This window comes from Trichosurus vulpecula, chromosome 9 (genome assembly GCF_011100635.1).
Source record: "Trichosurus vulpecula isolate mTriVul1 chromosome 9, mTriVul1.pri, whole genome shotgun sequence".
Taxonomy (NCBI): Eukaryota; Metazoa; Chordata; class Mammalia; order Diprotodontia; family Phalangeridae; genus Trichosurus; species Trichosurus vulpecula.
Window position 1 is genome coordinate 196,857,127 of NC_050581.1, and position 25,116 is coordinate 196,882,242.

The 25,116-nt window shown below is 48.8% G+C and overlaps 1 protein-coding gene across 2 annotated transcripts in view; it reads right to left on the reverse strand.

The window, feature by feature from the left end:
* Positions 1-24,760, reverse strand: part of CACNA1D (calcium voltage-gated channel subunit alpha1 D) — a 359,630-nt gene extending 334,870 nt beyond the window's left edge. For both annotated transcript variants that reach the window (XM_036737725.1, XM_036737724.1), the window contains exons 1-3: positions 24,694-24,760; positions 22,232-22,550; positions 16,872-16,977 (exon numbers count right to left, since the gene is read on the reverse strand). In XM_036737725.1, coding sequence (XP_036593620.1) covers positions 16,872-16,977; positions 22,232-22,550; positions 24,694-24,760 — 492 coding nt within the window. The remainder of the gene's footprint in view (positions 1-16,871; positions 16,978-22,231; positions 22,551-24,693) is intronic.
* Positions 24,761-25,116: the final 356 nt, after the last annotated feature.

A 25,116-nucleotide genomic window follows, 5' to 3' on the forward strand; every position in this document is an offset into this window, starting at 1 on the left:
GTGTCAGCTCCTGCCCCGCCAGACATGGCACTTTCTTTGCCTGCCTCAGCTTCGTCATCTGTCAAAACGAGATAACAGCACCTACCTCCCAGCACCAGGCTGGCTGTGCAGGTAACGTGATCTCATGTATAAAAATTACTTTGCAAACCTCAAGGTGATATACAAATGCTAGTTATCACTACTACTAAGCACCTGCTTTGTTCCGGGCAGTCGGCTCAGGGATGGCGACACAAAGACTAAATGAAACAGTCCCTGCCCTCAAGGAGCTTGCATTCTGAGAGGGAAGATGGATGGATAGATGGATGGATGGACGGACAGACGGATGGATGGACGGATGGATGGATGGACGGACAGACGGATGGATGGACGGATGGATGGATGGGTGAGTGGATAGACAGGGAGAGACGGAGAGACAGACAGACAGATGATGGATGGATAGATGAATGGACAGATGGATGGATGGACGGACAGACAGATGGATGGACGGATGGATGGACGGATGGATGGATGGACAGACAGACAGATGGATGGACGGACGGATGGATGGATGGATGGATGGGTGAGTGGATAGACAGGGAGAGACGGAGAGACAGACAGACAGATGATGGATGGATAGATGGATGGACAGATGGATGGATGGACGGACAGACAGATGGATGGACGGACGGATGGATGGATGGATGGGTAAGTGGATAGACAGGGAGAGACGGAGAGACAGACAGACAGATGATGGATGGATAGATGGATGGACGGATGGATGGACGGATGGACGGATGGATGGACGGATGGATGGATGGACGGACAGACAGATGGATGGACGGACGGATGGATGGATGGATGGGTGAGTGGATAGACAGGGAGAGACAGAGAGACAGACAGACAGACAGATGATGGATGGATGGATAGATGGATAGATAGCACCTTCTCTGCTACTTCTAGTCTTGGGGAGACGCTGAGCAGTGAGAGACAGATGCCTGGCCAGAGTCCCACAGGCAGCTCACGTCACAGACAGGACTTGCTGCATCTCCTCTTGCCTCTGTGGCCAGCTCTTTCTCCATCATCCCATATGGCCTTGTCGCATGTACAAAATACCCACAACGTGAATACAAAGTAACTGGGGCTGAGGAGGCTCTGGTAGCCAACCCAGCAGCCAGCTACCTCTCCCAAGGCATTTTGGGTCTGAATGTTGAGGTTCCGCCTCCGGGCTCTCAGTCTTGAAGAATGGCCAGCCTGTCTTTCTGTTCTACCATGTTCTCAGTGTGATGACTTCTGCCTTTCTCATTTGATCCTTATGACAACCCTATGAACTAGGGGCTATTATATCCCCATTTTACAGATGGAAAGACTGAGGCTGAGAAGGGGCAAGTGATTTGCCTAGGGTCACACAGCTAGTAAGTAGCTCTCTGCCCAGGGAATTCTGTGCCATGACATCTTCTCTTACTATACCCACTCCCTCCACTGAGAGACCGAATCACTCAGAAGGAGTGCTGGGCTCACGGTAAAGAAAGTCCTGGATTTGAATCCTGCTTCCAACCACTAGTTGTGTGAAGATGAGCAAATCACTTGAGCATTTGACCTCCAGATCTGTAAAATGGGGGGAGGAGGAACACCATCACTGCACAGGGCAAATGTGAAGACCAAATGAGATAATCAACCAATCACTCCAAAAACACAGTGCAAGGGGCGTGACGTGCTAAAAATCCAAAAGCAAAAATGGGTGTTTCCACCCTCCATGTTAAGCACTACTGGGCTCGACAATATGTGTACATGTACATATGAGTGAGATGTAGGTAACAGCTCTGCCATCCTTAGATGGCATCTAAATGGCAGCTATTGTAGCTCTCACCAGGATCATCCCTGGTCCCAGTCAGCTCTGATCCTGAGCGAGGTCCAACTTCCCTGCCTTGTTGCTCCAAAGCCTGAGAAGGACCTACCCCCAGCCCCCATAGCACCTACTCATCTGAATAGCCCATGAATAAATGGGGTTTCCTGGGGGAAATTTAGGGTAGAACTGGTATTGGCTGTCTCCAATAGTCCAGCAGACTTGAGCCCAACAGAAGGGCGACCTTCTAGAAAGGCAGTTTAGTTAGGTGGTTTAAGAACGGGCAGTGGAAGGCTGCCAGTTCTTCCTCCCTTTGACTTTGGGTGGGTCACTTAACCCCTCTAGGCACCAATTTCCCAATCTGGGCTAAACCTTGCTCAGTAGCAGTGTCCTCATCTGTAAAAAGAGGGGGATGGGCTGCGAGCTCTGGGTGGTCCCTTTCAGCTCAAAGCTATAGAGAAGCTCATGAACACTCAGCACCATCTGGAAAAGAATCGAGCCATGCCAAGAGAGAAGCTCTGGGACAAAAGGAGACCTGGGGGCAAAGCTCACTCCTCAGTGATTGGTGTTGTAGCGGGGCTGCAGGAACAGGTGAGGACAGGAATGTCCCTCCTGATCTTCTGGCAGCTGGTTCTCTTAAGGATCAAGAGAAACTGGGGTGGAAGAATATCAGAAAAACAACAGAGGGCTCAGCCAATTGAAAGTCTTGAAAGCCTCAGCATCACCTCATCATTAAGAACATTAACAACATTCTTGTTGTTCAGTCGTTTTTCAGTCATTTACGATTCTTTGTGACCCCACTTGGGGTTTTCTTGGCAAAGACACTGGAGTGATTTTGCCATTTCCTTCTCCAGCTCATTTTACAAATGAAGAAACTGAGGCAAACAGGATGAAGTGACTTTCCCAGGGACCCACAGCTAGAAAGTGTCTGAGGCCAGATTTGAACTCAGAAAGCTGAATCTTCCTCATTGCGGGCACGGTGCTCTATCCACTGCCAGCTGCCCATTATGAACATACCTCTGGATTTTATATCTGTCCTCACCCTCTCAACTGTAATTTCCTGGATCGTTGTGATCCCAGGGGAAAACAAAAACTCTGTAAGTCTCCTTCTAAGGAGGAGAAGACAATGCACCCTCCAGGGGACTGTTGTTTTTCGATGTGGATAAAAACTTTTTTTTTTTTCCGTTGAACTGAAACTGTCAGTATTTGCCCTTAGAACTGCCCTGAGAATTCCAAAGGAAGGGATTTTAGGGAGAAATCAAAGCCAAATCATAACAGTACTGAAGTGGGAATTCTAAACATGAAAAGAAAGTCATCCTTTGGGCTCACTGGTCACCAGCAATAATCCCTAGGATTCTTAAAAGTATCATCACTAGAAATTTTAGCTAGTAAGCTTTGCTTCCCCAAAGCCCACAGTCAAGAGAAGGCCTTGACTGGTTCTTTTGGAAACCAAAGGGTAATTAATGTGAGCTGTGGGCAAATCACAAATGGAAGAGCACATAATTAATGAACCAACAATGCTGACCTCTGACCCCAGAGGACCACCTCCCACATCTTCTGATGCCTTCACTGCCCAGCTCCCCTGGCCTCTTCTCCACCAGATCCCTGCCTCTCTCTGTGTCTCTACCCCTGTGTCTCTCTTGAGCCTCAGCTGGAGTCCTCAGCTGAGGTATAAATGCTTCCCCAGAAGAGGGGACAGGCACCCCTATCTTTCTATTAGCTTGGTTTCCAAAACCTAAGATTGTCTTGGAAAGGAAGAGTCCTCACACACCCAAGTAAGAGACTAGGATAGAAAATCCCAGTTATATTCTCTCTATAAGGAAAGGACTCTGTCAGCTCCATGTGCCAAGATACCCCATGGATTCACACTCCGAAGATCCCACTGCAAGAGGCAAAGCTCTTGTGGAATATAGATTAGCCAGCCAGCCACAACCCCCAGGCCGTTTCTGACCTCATTCCCTTCACTTAGCAGAATCAACATCTTTGTCCCAAGCCACTATTTGATTTAAGGTTAGAAAGTCTCCTAGAACACTCAGCAATTCTGGATCTTGGACCTGCACCTCTCTCAAATCATTTCAGGGATTGGCTATGTCTAAGGCAGCAAGATCTCAGATCTCATGACCTCTAAATCCTTCGGGTCTTGCTCTGCCAATGAATCTGAGTAAGTAGAAAAACTGAGCTAAAAGGGCAAAGTTATTGCCTTCTACTCCCACCTTAATAACTAGAGACAGCTAGCTACAAGGCAGGCAGGCCCAGAGTGACTCCTCCTTACCAAATACATATGACCTTCAGAAAGTAACTAAACCCAGAGAGGACGGCAAGAGAGGTGTGGTTTGTGGAAATGAATGAAACTACCTCCACAACCTGAGACATCACTTATCTTTCCAAGTACAACTTTACAAGTACAAGATGGGGGAGGCATGGCTAGACACGTTCATGGGGGGTGGGGGGGTAAGATCTGGGACTTTTAGCAGACTTAAAGTTCACTGTGAGTCAACAGCGTGACATACCAGCCAGAACAGTTAACAAGCTACTGTTAGAGGATCCCAGGATCTAAGACTCTGGCAGAGAGAATGCCTAGGACTGGGCCCTGCTCCATGTCCCAAAGATCCCGCATTTTGGTTTGGATCCTGACCCGCCTTGTCAGGAAGGACCCTGACAACTGGGAGGGTGACCAGGAGGTGAAGGGGCCTAGCACCATGCTTGTCTATGGCTACAGAGGACGGGAGATCCCTTCCTCAGAGCCATGTGGAGATTCGCTCAGTCCTCATCATGGATTTCTAAACAAAATGCCAACGTCAGCCACCCATCATCATTTGAGCCCCAGACCTGGACCAGAGGAAAGGATGGGCTCTGCAATCTGAGGCAGGTGAGTTCTAACCAAAAACCAGGGATCTCTGAGCAACGTGAGAGTGAAGATCATTCAGTGGGATGGCCCTGACCCGTCCAAAGCCCACCTTCACCCATCCTATTATCCCGGGTCTCCTTCCCAGTAGAAGGTAAGCTCCTTGTGGGCAGAGCACTGACCTTAGAGTCAAGCCCTGACTCAGACTCTTATTGGCCCTGGAACAAGTGATTTAACCTTTCTCAGCCTTTCCTCACCTATAAATTGGGGATGATAATAGCACCTACCCCGCCCCCCAAGGGCGTTGTGAGGACCAAGTGAGAGAATGTCTATGAAGTGCTTTACAAACTTGAAAGAGATACAGAAATGCTAGTGATTATTGTCTTATCGCTCTTGTGCCTCTGACACGAGCTGCGTGACCCTGGGCAAATCATAGCCCCTGCTTGCCTCAGTTTCCTCATCTGTAAAATTCAGATAATTCCTGCACTTACCTTCCAGTGTTGTTGTGGGGGTCAAACCAGATAACATATGTAAGGTGTAAACATTAAAGCAGCTACATAAGAGCTAGTTACTATCATCAGCTATAGAATGTAAGCTCACTGGGACAGACGACTGTTTCCTTCTGTCTTTGTATTCCTGGAACTTAGGCCAATGTATAAGAAAGCATTTATTAGGCGCTTCAGCTATACACCCAACAGCCTGTTCAAGGCTAGGGATTCAAGGACAAGCAAGGAAAGTGCCTGCCCTGTGGGAGCTCACATTCTAATGAAGAAAGACAATGAAGGTCCAATGGGAAATGCCTGAATGCAAATGGTCTGGCTTGGAAAGGGCTAGAAAGTGGCCTGGAGGCTGGGTTCTGCCAGAGAAAGGGAGGAGGGCTGGGGAGGAGTTTAATTAATGCTTCAGGCTTGCCTCTGGCTATTAGAGAGGTGTAAACAAGGGGCTCTAGGAGACCTTGGGAAGTAGAGACAGGAAATCTGGGAAGGCTTCATAGAGGAGACAGCCTCAGAATTAGACTTTAAAGGGTAAGTAGGAATTCCAAAGTTTGGAGGGATGAAATTCCTGGTACAGGGAATGACATCAGTAAAGACAAGGAGGTGGGAATGTGAGGGATGTTTCAAGGAAGGGGGGCCATTCAGTTGGGCTAAAAGAAATGGAAAAGAAGAATCTGAGTAGGCTGGAAAGGCCTGCCCAATCTGGAACATCAGCCCTAAAAAGAGCCTTGAAGAGCATCTAGTTCAATCTACGTTTGCCAGAGGTGGAAAAAAGGACACCACATGCCCACCATGCCCAAGGCCACCCCAGCCAGTAAGTCAAAGTGATTCTACTCCAACCCAAGTATGCCAGTTCCGAGCTCTGTGCATTTTTACATGTGTTTTCTCAAATAACACACATTTATTTTCTTTCCACCTTCCCAAATGAAAAAAGAAAAACAAACCCCTCATAACCCCTTGCTTAATCAAGCAAAACAAATGTCCATATTGGCCATGTCCAAAAGTGAGTGTCTCATTCTTGAGCTCATTGGCTTCATCATTCATCCTCTGGAACACTGTGGAATGATCAGAGGAAGGTAGTACCTGCAGCTCCACCCAATCTTTTTTTTGGGAGGGTGGCGGGGGAGGGGCGGGGAGGATTTGAATGCCAAGCTGAAAAGTCTAACCTTGCTTTTCTCTTCTTCCATTTCCCACCTGTCATGAAAGGGTTAACCTCTGGCCATGCCTTCAGAGCTCAACCTCCTCCTGGATTTGTCCCAAACCCTGGGCTCTCCTGTCCTTCATTTAGACATCCTTCTAGTCCAAGATAAGTGAGCTCAAATTCCATCTCCTTCAGGAGGATTTATTTCACATAGCTTATCTCTAGTAGAAACAGTGCTGAGCAGGGAACCAGAGATCCTAGCAATTTATTTTGTGACTCGTGCCTCGGTTTCCCCAATCTTCAAGAGGATAGTCATATTTGCCCTAAATTCCTCAGAACATTCATGTAAGGAGCAAATACCACCTCAGAGGAATCTGAAAACATGAAGATCTAAACAAAATCGGGTATTAGTAGCCAAAAAATAAAGGTCCCAGGAGACCAGAGCTGGAAGGGACCTCAAAGATCACCTATTCCCACCCCTGCAGATTTCCAGGGAAGGAAAATCAGAGCACCATGGGGGTGAGGCCATTTGCTTATCTGTGTAGATGGTCTGTTTCTTTTCCCCACAAAATCACAAACTTCTAACGGGCAGGAAGCATGAGGGGAGAAGATAAATTAAATCCCACTGAGACCAGAACCAGGCCATGAAGCCTCCTGGCCCTGGGTCAGGCTTTGCTGGGGTTGATAATAGTTTGTTATCGTTTGACTGAAACCCTTCAAACAATCCAGGGATTTTAAAGTCACTTGGGGAATCCGAGCCCAGTCTCAGGACTCAGCAGCATTCTAACAAGGGGGGGAAGACTTTTGAAAACAAATTAATTATTTTTTTTGAAGGAGAGGAGGCAGCAGAGCATTGAGGCTCACAGAAGGAGCCCTAGGACTCAGGCTTCAGCATTCCCAGAACCTTCTTTGCTCTTTCACAATTTAAAAAACACCTGGCCCTCCTTTCCATGAACTACCAGTGTCCTCAGCTCACTGATTGGCACCAAGAACAAGGCCTAAACCTTTTACTGAGCACTGACCCCACTCCCACCCCAAACACAGTCACCAGAAAAAATCTCCCCACCGATACTATGCATAGGAGGCTAGGCCACAAGGTATGACTAAGAAGCACAGAGAATGGAAATTTCTGGCACTAAAAACATAGAACTTTTTTCTTAGGTAAATACTCCTAATTTTGAGAAAGACAGGAGGCCAAAGTGAATGGCCTTGGAGCCAGGAAGGTATGGGATCGAGTCCTATTTCTGAAACATACTGGCTGTGTGACCTTGGGTAAATCACTTTATCTCCAAATGTTCTAGGCCCAACTCTGAAGAGTATGAGGCAAAGAGTTGCCTTAACAGGGAGTTTCCTACCTCAGCAAAATCAAGTCCAGTCTGTAGTCTTACTCCCTATTCCTGTGTCCTCCCCAAACACACAAACCCACACGTGCCCATGAACACACACACACACACACACACACAACTTGACATGCCCTGGCAAGGTGCCTCCTTTGAGGATCCCTGGTCCTGCCATGTCTCCCTGCCCACAAAAGATCTAGATCCAGGGCCAGGACCAGGACCAGGACCAGGAGGCTGGAGACAGGCTTCTGGGACAGGAGCCAGATGAACCCAAAACAAAGGATTTCCTTTCTCAGATTTCTGCTTGGGCTCAAGTACCAAAAACTCCTCACTGCCCAAGAGCACTTGGGAATAGGGTGAGCTGTTTAACTTATTGTTAGGTAAAAAAAAAAAAAATCCCAATTTTGATCCACAATGTATTTCACATCCATCAAAGTGCCTACTGTGTTCCAGGCCCTGGGAGGGAAAGGTAGAACTGATATTCTTTCTCAGGAGACACCATGGACTTATAGAAGTCTATACTGAAGAAATACAATTTGGGAAGCAGGGCGGGGGGGGGGGGGGGGCCCACTGCCAAAAAGTGGGCTGTTGGTGGCAAGGAAGGCTCATAGGCAACAGGTGTCACAGAGGTAGAAATAGCCCAGCTAGGCAGCTTCCTGGCCAGGGGAAAGCTGAAGATGGAAGAGCCAAGCCTAATTTGGAGGTTATGAATCTGAAAGAACAGTGGGAGCCCTGGGCAGAAGGAGGAAAGTCTGTCTCCTCTCCATCTGCATAGCCATCCCCCTTGTTTGGGCACTCAGCGCCTCTTCCCTGGGCCAGTGCAGCAGCCTTCCCCATAGAGATGCTCAAGTCTGAGCGGATCACCCCCCTGCTCAAGAAGATCTAGGGAGCCCCTCTTGCCCCCTCTGCATGGCATTGAAAGTTCTTCACAATCTGGCTCCTGGCTCCCTTTCCAGTCTCCCACCTCCATGCTTTTGCCCTGACTGTTCTTCAGGTCTGGAATGCACTCCCTTCTCACTTCTGCCCCATAAACTCCTTCTCAGTCAGCACCTTCAACACGAGGCCTTTCCTGATTGCCCACCTCCCAACTAAAATGCCCTCTCTCTCACACCACCTAGTAGGTATTCATATTTCTTCTCTCTGTGCTGAGATGTGAACTGAGGAGCAGAGATGGAGGACACAAGACAGCCCTATTGTTTTGAGCTCTTTCAACACAGGGATTGAGTCCACAGTGCCCAGCACACAGCAGGTGTTTAATAAGTGTCTGTGGATAGATGGCATCATGCCCATTCTTCCCTCCCCTTCACACCATATGCTTGAGCCAAACTGACTGGCTTTCTGCGCTGCACCCCCACATCACATTCCCATCCCCCATCCCCATACCTTTGCCCAGGCTGGTACCCATTCCCGGAAGGCTTTTCCTCCTTACCTCCCCTTATAGAAGCCCTGGCTCCTAAGCTTAGGTGACACTTCCTACAGGAAGCCCATCCTAATCCAGTCACTAGTGATAGATGGGAAAACTATTTTGCATCTAGTTTAGATTTCATTTTCTATGTTAACCCCCAACAGACTGTGAGGCCCTTAAGGGCAGAGACTGTTTTGTTTCTAGCTCTGGATCCCCTGAACAGTGCCTGGCATGCAGTAGGTGCTTCATAAATGCTTGTTAAATGAATGATTATGGCCCCGTTTAAAAAAAAAAAAACAACCAATCCATCTACCCACGCTCCAGCTGAGCCCCTGAATCATTTTCCATGAGGTGACTCAGGTCCATGCAGCAACTCAGCAGTGAGGGGGCTGTTTGCCACAGACACCAGCACAGGGGGTGGCAGAAATTGGGCTGCCTCTGAGTGACTCCTGAGCATCCTGGAAGGGGAGCTAGGCTGGGTTGGGCTGGGGGAAGGGGGGGGGTCTTTTATTTGCTTGTTAAGTGTATTCCTACTATGACTTCAGGAGGTCATTTTACTCTTTCTACTTAAAGCTGGGTACAACACTTCCCCCCTCTCCACCTCATCCAACTACTTAAAGCTTCTGGTGCCTTAGGCTAATTGAGCCCTGCCCTGGTCTGCTCCCACCTGGTGGGGACGAAGGTCCCCTTCCAGCATCCACAGAAGACATAAAAGGTATAAAGAAAAGGCAAAGAGGGAGGCATGGCTAGGAGAACCAATCACTTGGACCAAATACTGGAAGAAATGGAGCCGATGAGCCTGGCTCAGAGAAAGAGGAAAGAAACTCTCTCTCAATCTCAATATTCCTCAGTAGCGAAGCCTCTGCAACATGTACCTCGTGCCTTTGTTTGGTGTGATGATGAATGGCTTCGATTCTCTGATAGCTACTCACTCAGTCAGATTTTCACAAGACCACCCACTAATGCATACCGAGTGCCTGCTACCTCTCCAAAGTGCACCTCGGTAGGGATGATGGCCGGATCAAGCAGGTACTACCCCTCTCAAGGTGGTTTGACCTAGTCATGGAGACAAGACCTCTACAGGAAAGATAACGAATGAATTCAAAATGGATGGCACCTATTGTTATAGGGGTGCAGGATTCACTGGCTGCAGGCGGAGACAGAAGTGGAGGAGGAGAAGGAAGAGGAGGAGAAGGAAGAGGAGGAGGGGGAGGAGGAGGAAGAGGAGGGTGAGGAGGAGGAAGAGGAGGAGGAGGAGGAAGAAGAGAAGGAGGAGGAAGAAGAGAAGGAGGAAGAGGAGGAGGAGGAAGAGGAGGGGAGGAGGAGGGCAGTCCCAAAGTAATCATAATATCTGATCCCTTACATTTCTTTATAAACCCTTTAAGGTTTGCAAAGCATCTGACATATAATATCTCATTTGACCCTCACAATTTTGTAAGTATCGTGCCCATTTAAGAGATGAAGAAAGTGAGGTTGAGAGACTTGCCCAGGGTCACACAGTGGGAATCTTTCTGACTCCAAATCCCCGTGCTCTCCCCTGAGCCACCCAGACACCTGAGGTGGGGAAAATGGTGTGAGCAAAGGCCCAGGAAGGAGTGGGAAGGAGCAATGAAGAAACCAAGATGGCCAGAAGAAAGGATGCGAATGGGGGAAAATACAGGAAACTGGAGTCCAAGTGGAAATTCCCACCTCCATGCTGGATGGTGCTGAGGCTGGAGTCAGCACAGCCCTGGCATCAACCAGTAGATGCTTACTAGCTACATGTCCCTGAGCCTCCCCCAGCTTCTGAAATGGAGTTAAGAATCCAAGTTGGCCACAATGGTTGGGACTGTCAAATGAGATAATGTCTGTGAAGAGCTTTGCAAACTTGGAAGGGCCACAGAAAGGTCAGTAATTGCTCCACCCAGAGCATTTGAATGCCACACCGATGTGCAGCTTTGCTGTGCAGGCTACTGGGAGGGACTGAACGATTTGGAGCAGGGTGTGGCCATCAAGAAGATGGCACAGGCAGAGAAGGGACCTGAGGAGGGGTGGCCACTTAGGAAGCTATGGCAAGAAGCCAGGCAGGAGGGAATGGCAACCAGGGAACCCAAAGGAAAGGGAAGAAGCCAGAGATGCTACCCAAGACTGAGTAAGGTGAGTAAGGGGCCCACAGTCAGTAGCTAAAGAGAGACAACAGCAAATTCTCTTTATCAGCAGGTCCTCCCTCCCAGCAAGGGAGAGAGGATCACCGGCCGTAGAAATGGGGAAGAAAAGGGGTTGCAGAGGTCATCTAGCCCATCTCCAGCAAGGGCTCATGCTCTTAAATAACTCCAGCAACAGGGAACTCACTACCTTTATGAGTCAACTGACTCCATTTTAATTGATAGAAAGATTTTACATACATTGAGCTGAAGTTTGCCAGTTTTGTGATATTTACCCTTGGTTTGTTATTTTGCTTCTGGAGTTAAACAAAACCCTTGAAATTCCTCTTCCACTTGACATGAAGCAAGGTGGAACAGACGAAAGGACTCGGGAGTTGGAGTCAGAAAAGCCAAGTTACAAACCCATCTCTACTACGTATATGGCCAGGGATAAATTACTCCATCTCTCTTTGCCTTGGTTTCCTCCCTTGTCCTCTGAGAGGATGGAGGGACTCAATGACCTCTCCAGGTCTCTTCTGGCTGTGATCTTATAAGAGCCTCTCAAACACCTGCAGATGATTATCATTTCCCTCCCACCTCCCATCCCTCCCCAAAGTGCCTCCTCTCTCACTTCTGTCAGCTCCTTGCACCCCTTCCACACCAAACCATCAACTCTGACCAATGAAGCCAGAGGTTTCCATCACAGAGAAATACAGCAGAGTGGCAGCCCCACTCTGAACCTCCCCAGAGAGCAGACCCTTCTCTCTGTTTGTAGGAACAATAATAGAAATAGTAAATAAGATGTTAACCCATCAGGTGGCTGAACAGGTGGAAACAAAGCCCTCCATAAGGATGACAATGTGGTGGCTGGCATTTACGGAGACTTCAAGGTTCACAACACACTTAACCAAGAGGATCTCGTTAGATCCTCACAACAACCTTGGGAGGGAGGTGCTATTATTATCCCCAGTTTATAGTCGGGGAAACTGAAGGAGACAGACATTAGGTGACTCACCCAAGATCACACAACTAGGAAGAGTCTGAAATAGGATTTGAACTCAGGTCTTCCTCATTTGAACTACCCACTGTACTCTCCAGCTGCCTAAGCAGCAGACGATTGTTATAGTGTTGCCATTAGCCTCTGTGAATTCAAGCCAATACAAAATTGGAAGCACTGAGACTATTTGAGATTTTCTTCTCCTATAAACAATTAAAACATAGCCATGGGAAAACGAGCCACCCCCAGTGCAGTCTGCCACTCTGATTGCTTCCATGCCACCAAGAAGGCATGCGTACCTCTTCATGATCTAGATTAAGAATCCCCCTAAAGGCTCATGTAACAGTGAAGTGAACTTTTCATGGAAGTCATCCTTGCATCTGGATTTCCTGTGACACCATCAAAGGAAGACCACAACCAGCTTCTCGACACCCAGGCCTCTCTGCTCCAGCCTCCACCTCTGCCCTTTGTTTTTGCATTCGGTTACCGAAGGATATTTACTACAGATGAAAAATGAGCCCTACTTGGCAAGCCCTAAAATAGAGCGAGTCACTTTAAAATGAATTGGGTCAAATGTAAAACAAAATGAGGTTCCCTGGTGGGATGGCTGATAGAGGCAGGAGACCTGACCAAGAGGCCACAAAGAAGCCCCCTGCCCGAAGTGGGGAGAGCAGAATAAACCTCTCCTTGGGCATATGCTCAATAAGCCAGCCGCTGGGCCACAGGATACCCTTTACAAAGGGCTTACAACTCAGCTCTGCTCTTACAAAGGTGATCCAAACAAAGCCCAGAGTGAGCATCATCCATTCCACAAAGAATGGAGGTGGGGGATAGGACAGAGGGCGCACCCAAGTCTGAGTGTTTGACACAATGCATACGATTTCATCAAAGGCATAATATTCCACATCATGTGATATATTCAGCCAGACATGCCAATGATCCCCCAGCAATGGCAACATGGGTCCTAAATTTCCTCAAGAAAAATCACAATATGAATTGACTAACATATGCAACCACACAAATTATTCCATCGCCAGGGATTAAATCAAAAAGGTATTTATTTTGGACATTAATTTAACCACTTTCTCTTGATCAACAAGGAGGAATAAATTGGGTCATTACATGGGGGGCTGAACTCTGTGTCAAAGGTAACACCATCTGGGGCCTGCACCCAGCAGGCACTAGGCGGATCTCTCCGATGATGGAAAGCTACGACTTTCCAGTTTTCTTCCAGAAATAACCCAATGATCAGTTACAGCTCGAAACAGTTTTAGACACCAGAGATATGGCCGTGGCCAGTGGCACAGGAGTTATCCTTGATTAGAGAGATATCTCATCCAAAATGATTGTAGACAGTTTTATCTTAAAGGCCAAAGTCAGCTGGGCTTGGAGGGAGCTGCTCAAAGACAGCACTGGGGCTCTGGAAATCAAATCCCCTAAACCCCTCCTCTGACATGAACAGAGGCCCCTAAGGGTGGACCAGAAGCCAAGAAAACACCAGCACTTTATGTTTCTCACCAATTAACATGTTAGAGCAAAGGATTCAGAGTCAGGAAGACCAAAATTGGAACGCTGCCTCAGGCGCTTCCTAGCTGGGTGACCTTGGGCTAGAATGATTTAATTTCCCGAAGTTTCAATTTCCTCCTCCGTAAAATGGTGAAGATAACAATAGCCCTCCTTCCCAGGGCTGCTGGGAGGATCATGGGAGGCTCCATGGAGATGATGTCTGGAAAGCTCTTTGCCAACCTTCATACACTGACTCGTGAACTAGCTGTTACCTGCTCCGGGCCCCATCTCAATGTCACAACATCATTATGGAGGCTGGATGCACCATGGGCTCTTTGAGACTCAATTCACAACCTTCCAATTGGTCCCATACGGTTTCCCCTGATGGACTAAAGGGTCCCAAAGGGCAGAGACTGTCGCACCTAACACAGAAGGCACTTAACCAAATGACTGTTGATTGACTAGACTTGGTGAGACCCTCAGGATACTGCTATAGCCTCACCACTGAAGTCTCTCCTCAGAGAGCTAGTAGCACCTACGTAGTGCTTTGAGGTTTATAAAACACTTTCTATGTGTTATCATTTTATCTCCCTCATAACCATCCTGGACAGCAGGTATCATTGGGAGCTAGGTGACACAGTAGACAGAATGCTGAGCTGGGAGTCAGGAAGACCTGAGTTCAAATCTGGCCTCAGATACTTACTAGCTGTGTGACCCTAGGCAAGTCACTTAGCCCTGTTTGCCTCAGTTTCCTCATCTGTAAAAGGAGCTGGAGAAGGAAATGGAAAACCACTGAGGCGTCTTGACCAAGAAAACCCCAAAGAGGCTCATGAAGAGTTGGAAACAACTAAACATCGGCAGTGGGTGCTATTACTAGCTCCATTTTACAGATGAGGAAACTGAGGGATAGAGAGGTTAAATGCGACTTGTCCAGGATGACGCAGCTAGTAAGTGTCTGAGACAGAATTTCAACTCAGCTCTTCCTCACTCTCCAGGGTGCCATCTTGCAGGTCCAATGATGTCACTCCTCTATTCAGGTAACTCCAACGTTCCCTATTCTCTCCAGAAGCAAAGAGAAAATCCTGTTTGGCCTTTTAAGCCCTCAGAACCTGCCCCTCCTACCTTTCCAGTCTTCTTCTACCTTTCTCCCCCCACGTAATCTTTGATCCAGGGCTACCGGCCTCCTGGCTGTTCCTCCTACACAGGCCTTCATCTCCTGACTCTGGGTATTCTCACTGACTCTCCCCCAGCCTGGAACGCTCTCCCTCCTCCTCTCTACCTTGGACCTTCCCTGCTGGCCTTCACCATCATTATCCTCATCCTCACCATCTTATGGCTAGCCTCATTTTTCTCCAATGTGGACTCTCGTTGGCGTTAATAGCATAGTGATTATTCTTATTATTCCCCCTTAAAGCAGAGATAAGAGACTGCCCTCCAGTAAGTTTCAGAGTAGGGTTAGCACTTTTACTATATTTAAGCCTCAAATGAAGTGCCACTTTCTGGAGAAAGCCCTCCTCAGCTCTCCTTTACCCTGGCGCCTTAATTATTTCCAACTTCTCCTTTGTGGGGCACATATATACACCGCTGTTTACATCTTGTTTTCTCATTCGACTATGAGATTCTTGGGGGTAGGAACTGTCTTTTGCCTTTCTTTGATTCCCCAGGCCTTAGCACACACAGTAGGTGCTTAATAAATGCTGTTCGTGACTCAGGTCATTCACTTGGTTTCAAAGGCACAGTCTTAGAACCACAACCTAGAACTGGAATGGGAGAAAACCTTAAGGATTGGGTTTCTTTTTTTACCATTAGTTCCCAATATCTAGCATAATGCCTGGCACATAGTAGGTACTTAACATAAATCAAGAACATAGTACACAGACAGGTGGAGGAGGTAATCAAAAACAAACACTTTCAAAAAGGGACAGGGTCAAGGGAGAAAATTCAATAAAGGGGGATAGGTTAGGAAGGAGCAAAACATAGTTAGTCTTTCACAACATGAGTATTGTGGAAGGGTTATACATAATGATACGCATGTGGCCTATGTTGAATTGCTTGCCTTCTTAGGGAGGGTGGGCAGGGAGGGAAGAGGGGAGAGAATTTGGAACTCAAAGTTTTAAAAACAGGTGTTGCAAAGCAAAAAAAAAAGTTTTTGCATGCAACTAGGAAATAAGATACACAGGCAATGGGGCATAGAAATTTATCTTGCCCTACAAGAGAAGAAGGGAAAGGCGGATGGGAGGGGAGTGGGCTGACAGAAGGGAGGGCTGACTGGGGAATGGGGCAACCAGAATATACGCCATCTTGGAGTGGGTGGGAGGGTAGAAATGGGGAGAAAATTCGTAATTCAAACTCTTGTGAAAATCAATGCTGAAAACTAAATATGTTAAATAAATTAAATTTTAAAAAAGAACATAGTACAACTACCTTTTAACACCAAAGTCCACCTTGAGGGCTTTTGATTTGTGTGACCCCGGACAAGTCATTTCACACTTCTCTAGGTCTTTGTTTTCCCCTCTGTAAAATGAGGGGACTGGTCTATGACATCCCTTCCAGCCTCAAAGATAACGTGAAGGTAATCCTATGTGGATAGAAACTTGGCCCAAGTTACAGATGGAACAAGGGTGAGACTGGGTAGTTGACTCACTTGCCTCCCAGCCCATGGGCTCTCCCCACAATCCCAGGCCCTGTCTCAACACAAAATCATGTTTGAGATAAGCCTAAGGTGCAATATAGGGCTGTAAAAATTGGCAAGCCATGTATGGTAACTCTAGATCCACCACCAAGATACCCCACGCCCTGAGGATGCCGGATCAGAGAGAACGGGCTTCAAAGAGGGGGCAGAACATCCAAATAGGGACAAAAGTTATTATAAACCTTGGCAGAAATTAAGATCCAAATGTTACACACACACACACACACACACACTCTGACACGCACGCACACATACTCTTCCATTCAAGAGTTCTCTTCATTTCCATCCAAACTAGATTAATGATTTTAAACATTGCTATTCAGCATAAACATAAGGAGAGACATCAAAAGCCGAGTCACTGCAAAATTCTGGGAAGAATTCATGGGCACAGCTGTAAACCCCCATTCACAGCTACTTGGAAGTCACCACATAGAGACCCAACTCAAGTTGCTGGGCAATCCATCAATAAGCATTTGAAACAGAGAAATGAAACCAAGAACACTTACCAAGTTATGATTGGTTGAGTTAGAATCATCTTCTGGGAATGGGATGTAAACAGCTAAGGCCACACAATTGGCAAAAATCGCCAATAATATAAATATGTCAAATGGTCTGGAAAGTCTGGTTAAGGATAAATATGTATGAAGCAAAGCCCATGACTCCCAAGCCCCAGTCCATGAGACTTTCTGAGTAAAGCAGGCTCCACTCAGTTTTCTGCTCACCACTCCTGGAGACCCTGAGCTCCTGGCAGCCATGGTGGTTCTGCTTCCCAAGATGCATCCGCATGAGCTCTCATGGTCCTCCCTCATGGTTTCAGCTTCACCTTATGCACTTTTTGAGGCTATCAATTTTATTTCAAAACTGAAGAGCATTCACAGATTGCAAAGCCCTAACCAGGTTCCCATATTTTCTTGTCTTAATTGAAGCTTTGGAAGCCAAATTCCCTAAGGGACATCTGGTTATCGTGAGCCAAGCTACTTCCTCAGATATTTACCATCACCTACTTATGTTCTTGGGCAACTAGTACAGTGGCTATAACACCAGGCCTGGAGTCAGGCAGACCTGAGTTCAAATCTGGCCTCAGATACTTACTAGCTGTGTGACCCTGAGCAAGTCACTTCACCCTATTTGCTTCAGTTTCCTCATCTGTAAAATGATCTGAAGAAGAAAACTGCAAACCACTCCAGTACCTTTGCCAAGAAAACCCAGATGGGGTCACAAAGTTGGACACAACTGCACAACAACAAACACCACATGCTCTTAGCTCACTTAGGGCAATCTTGACCTCATCCATAAAAGCTCAATCCCTACAAGATGGAGGCAAGTCTCTCAAGTGGTCTCAATGACTTTGAGGTTTGAATTCTAGCTCCAGTATTTACTATTTCTATCAACCATAGACAAGTCACTTGGTCCCTCTGTTGGGGTTGGACCCAATGATCTCTGAGGTCCCTGCCAGCTCTAGTCTACTGCCTGGGGGCCAAATCCTGGCCACCACCTGTTTTTGTACACCCCACAAGCTGAGAGCGATTAGATCCATGAACCTAGAGTGGTAAAGGGGATGGGGCTAAACCAGCTGTGTAGCCAGCATCTTCTCTACTTTCTCTACTCCCTAAGGGTCATCCAAGGGCTTTAACAGCCCTTCCCAACTTGGCCCCCTCCTAACTCTCCAATTTCAAACACTCTACAGCTCAGTGGCACTAACCTCCTTGCTGTTCCTCACATAAGTCACTCCATCTCTAGGTTCCAGGCATTTGTGCTGTACTCCAGTCCTAGGACTCTCTCCTCCTCATCTCTGCCTCCTGGCATCCTTTCAGTCTCACCCTTCTGTAAAAAGCCTTTCCTGGTTCCCGTGATGCCGGTGCCTTCCCCCTAATGTGTCCCGTTTCTCTTGTCTCTGTCTTGTTTGTACGTGGTTGTTTGCTTGTTCTCTCCCTGATTAGATTGGGAGCTCCTTAAGGGCAAGACTGATTTTGCCTTTCTTTGTGTCCCCGGTATTTAGCCCAGTGCCTGGCACACAGTAGGTGCTTAATACATGCTTCTGACTGGACTTGAACTATCAGTAGTTTGGGGTGTAGCTGGGCTTCACTTTGCTTTATCCTAGGCTGTCACTAGGTTCAGCTGACAAAGAAATGTAAGTTTAATAAGAAACCACAAGGAATCAACACCAGACACTTAACTTCCCCAGAGCCCCATTCATGGTTCTCAAGCTGGAGCGCTGGGGCCGTGTCGGTTTCCAAAGAATTGTATCAAGACCAGCCTTCAACAATGATTCAACTAAACATTCTGGTGTTAGGAAGCCGCACTCACAGACCTGGCGATTCCAAGCTCACCATTCGCCATAAAGACTTGTGGGATTGTTGTGTTTTTCAGTAGTGAAGGGCTTCTTGAACAGCCAAGCTAAATGCAGTCCTAAGGTCAGACATGCATCAGCTTTCTGTCACCAGGGTATGCTCCCAGGCAGGGCCATGTGCTGAGAGTATGGCCCCACCAGGTCACAGGGACCTCCAAGGCCATCTAGTCCATTCCCTTCTTTTTAAAGAAGAGGAAACAGAGTCCAAGAGAGGTTAAGTAACTCGACCAAGGTCACTCAAGTGACCATGGCAGAGCTGGGATTTAAATCCAAATCCTCCATCTTGGGAGCCAATGCTCTGCACCTCCCTCAGAATGTCTCTCCTGAGAATCCCCAAAGATTTTAGTAAAGGAAAACCCCCTTTGCTTTCTGGGGAATCCTAGAAAAAAATGTCCATTTTGTATTTTTTTCTATATCTAAAATGTCATCTGTAGGGGGACCTCCCAGTGTGGAAACACCACTCACTGACACAGAGCAGTGATTCATCTGTACCTTCTCTTATGGCACCATCTAAACACACAAAGACCTATTCTTGATCACCGTGCTATTACATGTCTGTGGCAGGATTTGAACCCAGGTCTATCTAATTACAAATCTAGCACTCTCCGCTATCTCTCATGAAACATGTCAGTCTCTTTAGGACTCACAGCTGAGAGAACAGTGTAAGGGCCCAAGTTTCATAATCTGTGGCTATGAATCAAGAAAGCAAAAATGCCCCTCACACTCCGGCCTTTTTAGCTGAAATTTCTTGGAGATTCTTTCCAATTAACTTTGACCTTTGCATTAATTTTGACCAAGTTCAGACACTGGAATATTTGATTGGACAAGCCAGATTGGGGTCTGCCAGGACCACCTTAACCAAACTGCCTCTGGAATGACAGGGAAATCCAAGAGTCCATTTGGCCCAGTTTTTTTTCTGTTTAAAAACATACACGGCCCCTCCGAAACTGGAGGCAGAGAGGCCTCCAGCCCCTTCCTTGTTATTGCACCAAAACAGCACATCTGGGAAACACTACCATGGTCAAGGAAGTCTAAAGGCAATGTAGCTCTATCAGTGTTTGCTGAGTTCCCATATGCATAGTCTTCTTGGAGCACACTCTTCACCATCTTTGCCCTGAGATTTTGACAAGCTGGCCAGGAGAAATCTATAGCTACTCAGTTTGGATCTAACTGCCTCTTGGGGCACTTGGTACCCACCACTTTCCCAAAGTTCAGGTGGACATTATCTCCTATCCCACAACATTGATCCTATGGTCCCATCACTAAGGCAGAGAGCTGACCCCAGATTCACCAAGGTTTGGTCTTGAATTCTACTCATCAGGTTAATACGATCCACTGTCAAAATGAGGTGACATTTGGAGAGCCAAATGAGGTCGTGGATTAGTTAGGGATTCTCTTCTCCACTGCTTCCCCTTTGGTACCTACCTCATAGGGGCTGGCTTTTCTCCAAACCCACAGCTACACCAGTGCAAACCAGTGTGTGTGCTTAGGGGGTGGGGAAGGAAGGATGCCAAGTCTCAGACACTGTCTCGTCTCTAGACTCAAGAAGAAAAAGCACCTGGCTTTCCCTGTCACTCTGTAGACAGCCAGTGACCCCAAGGAGCTCTGCTCATACTCCCTGATAGAAGAGGGCCTTTTTCTTGCTAGCTAATGGAGGGGACATGTGGCTGCATCGCTCCCTGTGCCTCCAACAGAAAAATCCTCTCTAAGGGGATGCACAGCTTCTCTGGAGTGGGCCATTTTCCCCCCAAAGGCTAGAAAACAGCTCAAGGAAAAATCTACAAGCAAAGACATATAATGGAGACTACAGGTCTTGAGAAAGAATAGCTACCTACGTTAGAAAGGTGTGGCTAAAATAAAAAAAAGTGTGGTAAAGGAAAGAGGGGGAAGGGGGGAGGCATCGGGGCTGCACCAGTCCCATATCCTGGATGGGGAGCCATCTTCATAGCCTTCCGAAACCATTGGCTCTCCCATCTGTAGCTGCCCAGGGAAGACAGGAAGAGGAGAGCTAATCCCCAGGCAGGCTGGGGCCCAGGCTGAACATTTCAACAGAACTGTGTGCTCCACGACTGTGTCAGGGGCTTGTCTCCCTAGCCTTCAATATCCTCTCATCTAAAGGTGGAAGAAAGGTAAATGAATTCTCCCTTTGATTCTGCCCAAGACCAGAGGGTGCCCGCTTCTCTGGGTAGGAAGAGTCCTGAGCTTTGCCAGCCACACAGGATTTGTGGGAGAATAAAATGCTTCCCTCTTCTCAAGCCACCGGATCATCTAGGCAAAGACAAAGTGCCATCACAGGCTCCTCACTGAGCCAATAGCTCACCCAGGGGCTATAGCTTTTGTACAGGCTTGAGAAAGGAATCAGAAAGAAAAACAAGATTATGGGGAGGGCTGAGAGATGGGAAGGAGATGGGGGGGGGGGGCTAAATCTAGGGTCTGGGATACATCAACCATCTTGGGGCATTTGAAGTTCAATTTTAAAAATACGAAGGAGACACCCACACATGGAACTGCGGCTCAAGGACATAGGCCGAATTTTTTTCCCCCAAGCCAGCAACTGCAAATTCCTGAGCTCAGAGAGCAGCTCTATAAGTCCTGGGGTGGGAGGTGACCGGAGAGGGGGGGAAGGAATTAGACAGCAGTGTCAGAGAACACACACACACATATACCTACCCAGAGTCCCTCACGGTTCCTAACACTCTGGTGGAGCCAGTCTAAAGAAAATTCCAGAGAGGGATGGGATTGATGCAAGAGCAGAGACACAGTCCTCTGATGAGCAAGGGTCCAAAGGACCACATGGGCATGGAATGAGGGCTAATAGGGCCCACCAAATCCAACCTTCCTCATTTTGCCAATGAGGAAACTGAGGCCCAGAGAGGTTAAAGTGACTTGCCCAAGGTCACAAAGCTGCGTAAGGATCTGAGATAGGATCTGACCCTAGATTCAATCTTATGCAGCACCTGGACAATGTACATTAATCAGAGTTTCAGGAACAATCTCCAGATATCAGAATTAGGGGATTCTGCTAAAGATCAGAACTGTTTCTTTTACCAGTAAAATTCCAGTCAGTCTATTTTTTTAAACCCTCTTTTAAGAAACAAAACGGACTCCGGGCCTGACCTAAAGGGCCTCAAGCAAAGCGCAAAATCCAAGAGAGACTGGAGATGCAGCCAACAGTGCTCCCTGAATATGGAGCCTCTCACCCCTGCCCAGCCCTCACCCCAGGCCTATTTCTTCTTTCCAGACTGCCTGCTTCACCATCTCTGAATGCCTTGCCCAACGTGCAGCCCCCTCCCCCAAGAGAAGGCTAAATATAACTGCAGAGCTAACCCCTTTCCAACTTGGGGAGCTGGAGTTTAAAATAAAAACAAGCTTATCCCCTGCCCCTCGTGCTCCAGGCCGCCATGCTCTCTAAATGTCGTCCCAGAGAGCAAATCCTTTGAGCACACGGGATATATTTGAGGAACAGATGGTGAAAAAAACCAAGCCGAGGGAGAGGCCGACTCACAAAAAGGATACTTCCATTCTACGATACTAATGCAGGCTCTTCGGATGGGGTTGTTCAGAGAGAAGCAGAAAAGGGCCCGGGCTGGCCTGCCGCTTGACGAGCTTCCCTGCTTTTTGCTCTTGGCATATTGCTGACGTTTTCTTTGGGACAGAGACCCGACAGGTTGGGGGGTGGAGGTGCTCATAGTCTGGGCAGCCTTGGCTTGCCGAGCAGCATCGATCGCAGCTTGCCAGGAGAGGACAGTCTGCTGGGAGTGTTGGGAGCTCTTCGGCCGGAACGCTGGTCTGTCACCAGAGACTGAGTTCCTGGTGCCTCTTGCATAGTTCGACTCTGGGGGGGGGGGGGGGAGAGAGAGAGAGAGAGAGAGAGAAAGGGAGGGAGAGAAGGGGAGAGAGAGAGTGAGAGAGAGAGATAGAGAGAGAGAGAGAGAGAGAGAGAGAGAGAGAGAACATGAATAAGTTCTCTAGCTGAACAAGTGTGTGTGTTACTAGGTTTTTTCCCCCTCCAAACTGTTTTTTAAAATGTAGTTTCTTATTCAGTCAGCAGCATAGCTGCATCCAAAGCCTCATTCCTCACCTTCCAAAACTCAGGGCTATCCACTAGAGCGGAGGCAGAGACTATGGGTTTTCACAAAGCAATGAGTTTTATACCCCTGTGTCTCCCTAAAACACATTTTCCTCTATTTCTTCAAATGAATGAAAAAGCCTTTAATCAGTGCTTATTACATGCCAGGCTCTGTGCTCTCACAAGGTGAGCTCCTTGCCCGGGGCTCAGGCCTCCTGGTTTGCACTGAAATCTCCCCAAGCCCCAGGGAACCTGTCGGCTATTTCTGATGGAAAGTAAAAGGAAGCCACTGTTCCATATTGCGACCCATCTTCAGGGTGACAGTCCCACATCTTTCAACAGCAAGGAAAGCAACATTCTTTTCAGCTCATGCAAAAAGAGTCCTCCCCTGGCATCCGGGCAAAGCAAGTAATCTGGATTATGTCCCCACGCTTCCTTCAAATGAAAATTCATGAAGCCTGGCATTCATTTCCTCCGCTGGCTTCTGAAACCATCTCTGCCTTTTGGCATTTTTTAAATGACAGCTCCTGCACCAGGCCAGAGGCCTCCCAGTCAGAAATGGGACCCCCGTTCCCCTTTCCAAAAGCCATCCAGAGCCCTCATAGGCCAGGCTGAACAAGACGCACAGACATCCACGGGGCCATCTCATGGGCCATTCCATGAGCTTCTCAGCAACCAGGGCAGCCCTCCAAGCCTGCTTCTGTCTGTGAAAGTGGCTGAGATGGTGGGGGGGGGGGGGGTAAGACAAGTACACTGGGAATCCTAAATCATGTTAGAGGGGGGCAGGGAGAGGGGTCAGGCAAATGAGAAGCAAGAGATGGGAAGCGAATAGACCCTAGAAAACAGACAGCTGGAGAGGACAAAGTACACCCCCAACTCAGAAATAAATAACATGAAGACCAAAGGGCCAATGCCTCTCCCACTCCTAGGGCCAGGGGTCCCAAAGCTCCATCTGTTAGTCACTAGGGCACCTCAGGGTTGCCCTGGCCCCAGTCTCTGGGCCACCCTGGAGTAACCTGGCCGAAGGGAATGTGGCCTCTGGCCGTCCAGCTTCCAGACCACCCATCCAGTTGGTAAGGATGGCGAAGTGAGGATACACCTCTGGCCTCAGCCAAATGGGGTTGTGTGTGGTCCCCTCTTGGGGCCTGGGAGAGGAGCATTCCCTTCGTAGCGACTCATTTTCCAGGTTTGAGGCGCAAGGCTGCCCCAGGGACCCCAGCCCTGCCAACCAGCCTGCCCAGAAAACCAGGAGCCGTGAGCAAGAAAGCCGGAGGGAGGGCAGACAGCCGGCAGGGCGGGAGTGCACGTGTCTCTCCAGGTTCTTAGGGAAAGGGGGGGGGGGGAGCTGCAGGAAGTACTGGAGATATTGCTAGGTTACCTGTGCCACTCGAGGCAGTGAGAAATGGGGGGGGGCATAAAGGCCAGAAATATATGGCCCCCCCGGGACCATGCGGGGGGAGGGGCGGGAATGGCATATCGAGACAAGAACAGGAGAAAAAGGCCAGAAGTGCATGGGGATGAGCCTCCCCCCTTGAGTCATCCACCTCACCGCACCGGGAGAGGGAGAAGGAGATGATGTGCCCCAGCTGAGGGCTCCAACCTGGGCAGTTTCCGGCCTCCACCTGTACCCCCTCCCTGCACACACACCTGACACAGCGGTGGGAAAGTGAAACCCAAAAGTCACCTCGGCTCAGGAGGGCCTCCCCTCAAGCTTCCTCCGTCTGGCTGAAAGACACCCCCCCATCTACCGCCCCGCGAGGCGCCGAGGGCCCCTCCCCCGCCAAACATGTCGCTGCCACGAAGCTCCCGAGCATCCTCAGGCCCGGGCCTTCCCTCCTTCCGTCTATCCCTCCTTCTCTCCAATCGTCCATGCCGTCTTGCCTCCATCCCCCTCCCCCCAAGCCCGCACCTTTCGCGTGCTCCTCCTCCTCCTCCTCCCGCCTCGGGGGGTGCATTTTTTTCATCATCATCATCATCCTCCTCTCGGACCATTTATCGAGCGCCTGCTGTGTGCGTGTGCGTGCGTGGCGGCGGCGCCGGCCGGCCGCGGGGGTGCGGGAGTGGGGCCGGGGGCACCCTTCGGCTGCGGTGCTGCGCGTTGCCCGCCCTTGCCCGGCCCTAGGATCACCCGCTCGGCTCTGCCCGGCGGCGGCTCTGGGCTCAAGGGCGGCTCGGGCCCCGCTTAGGTCTCCTCCTCGCGGCCGGGGGCGGTGCGGGGGCCGGTCGGGCCGCCCCCCATGCCCGCCCGTGCCTGCCCGTGCCCGTGCCCCGCGCCTGCCGCCGCGCAGGGGGCTGCTGCCTCCTCGCCTCCCTTCCCGGGTCCGGCCCCGCA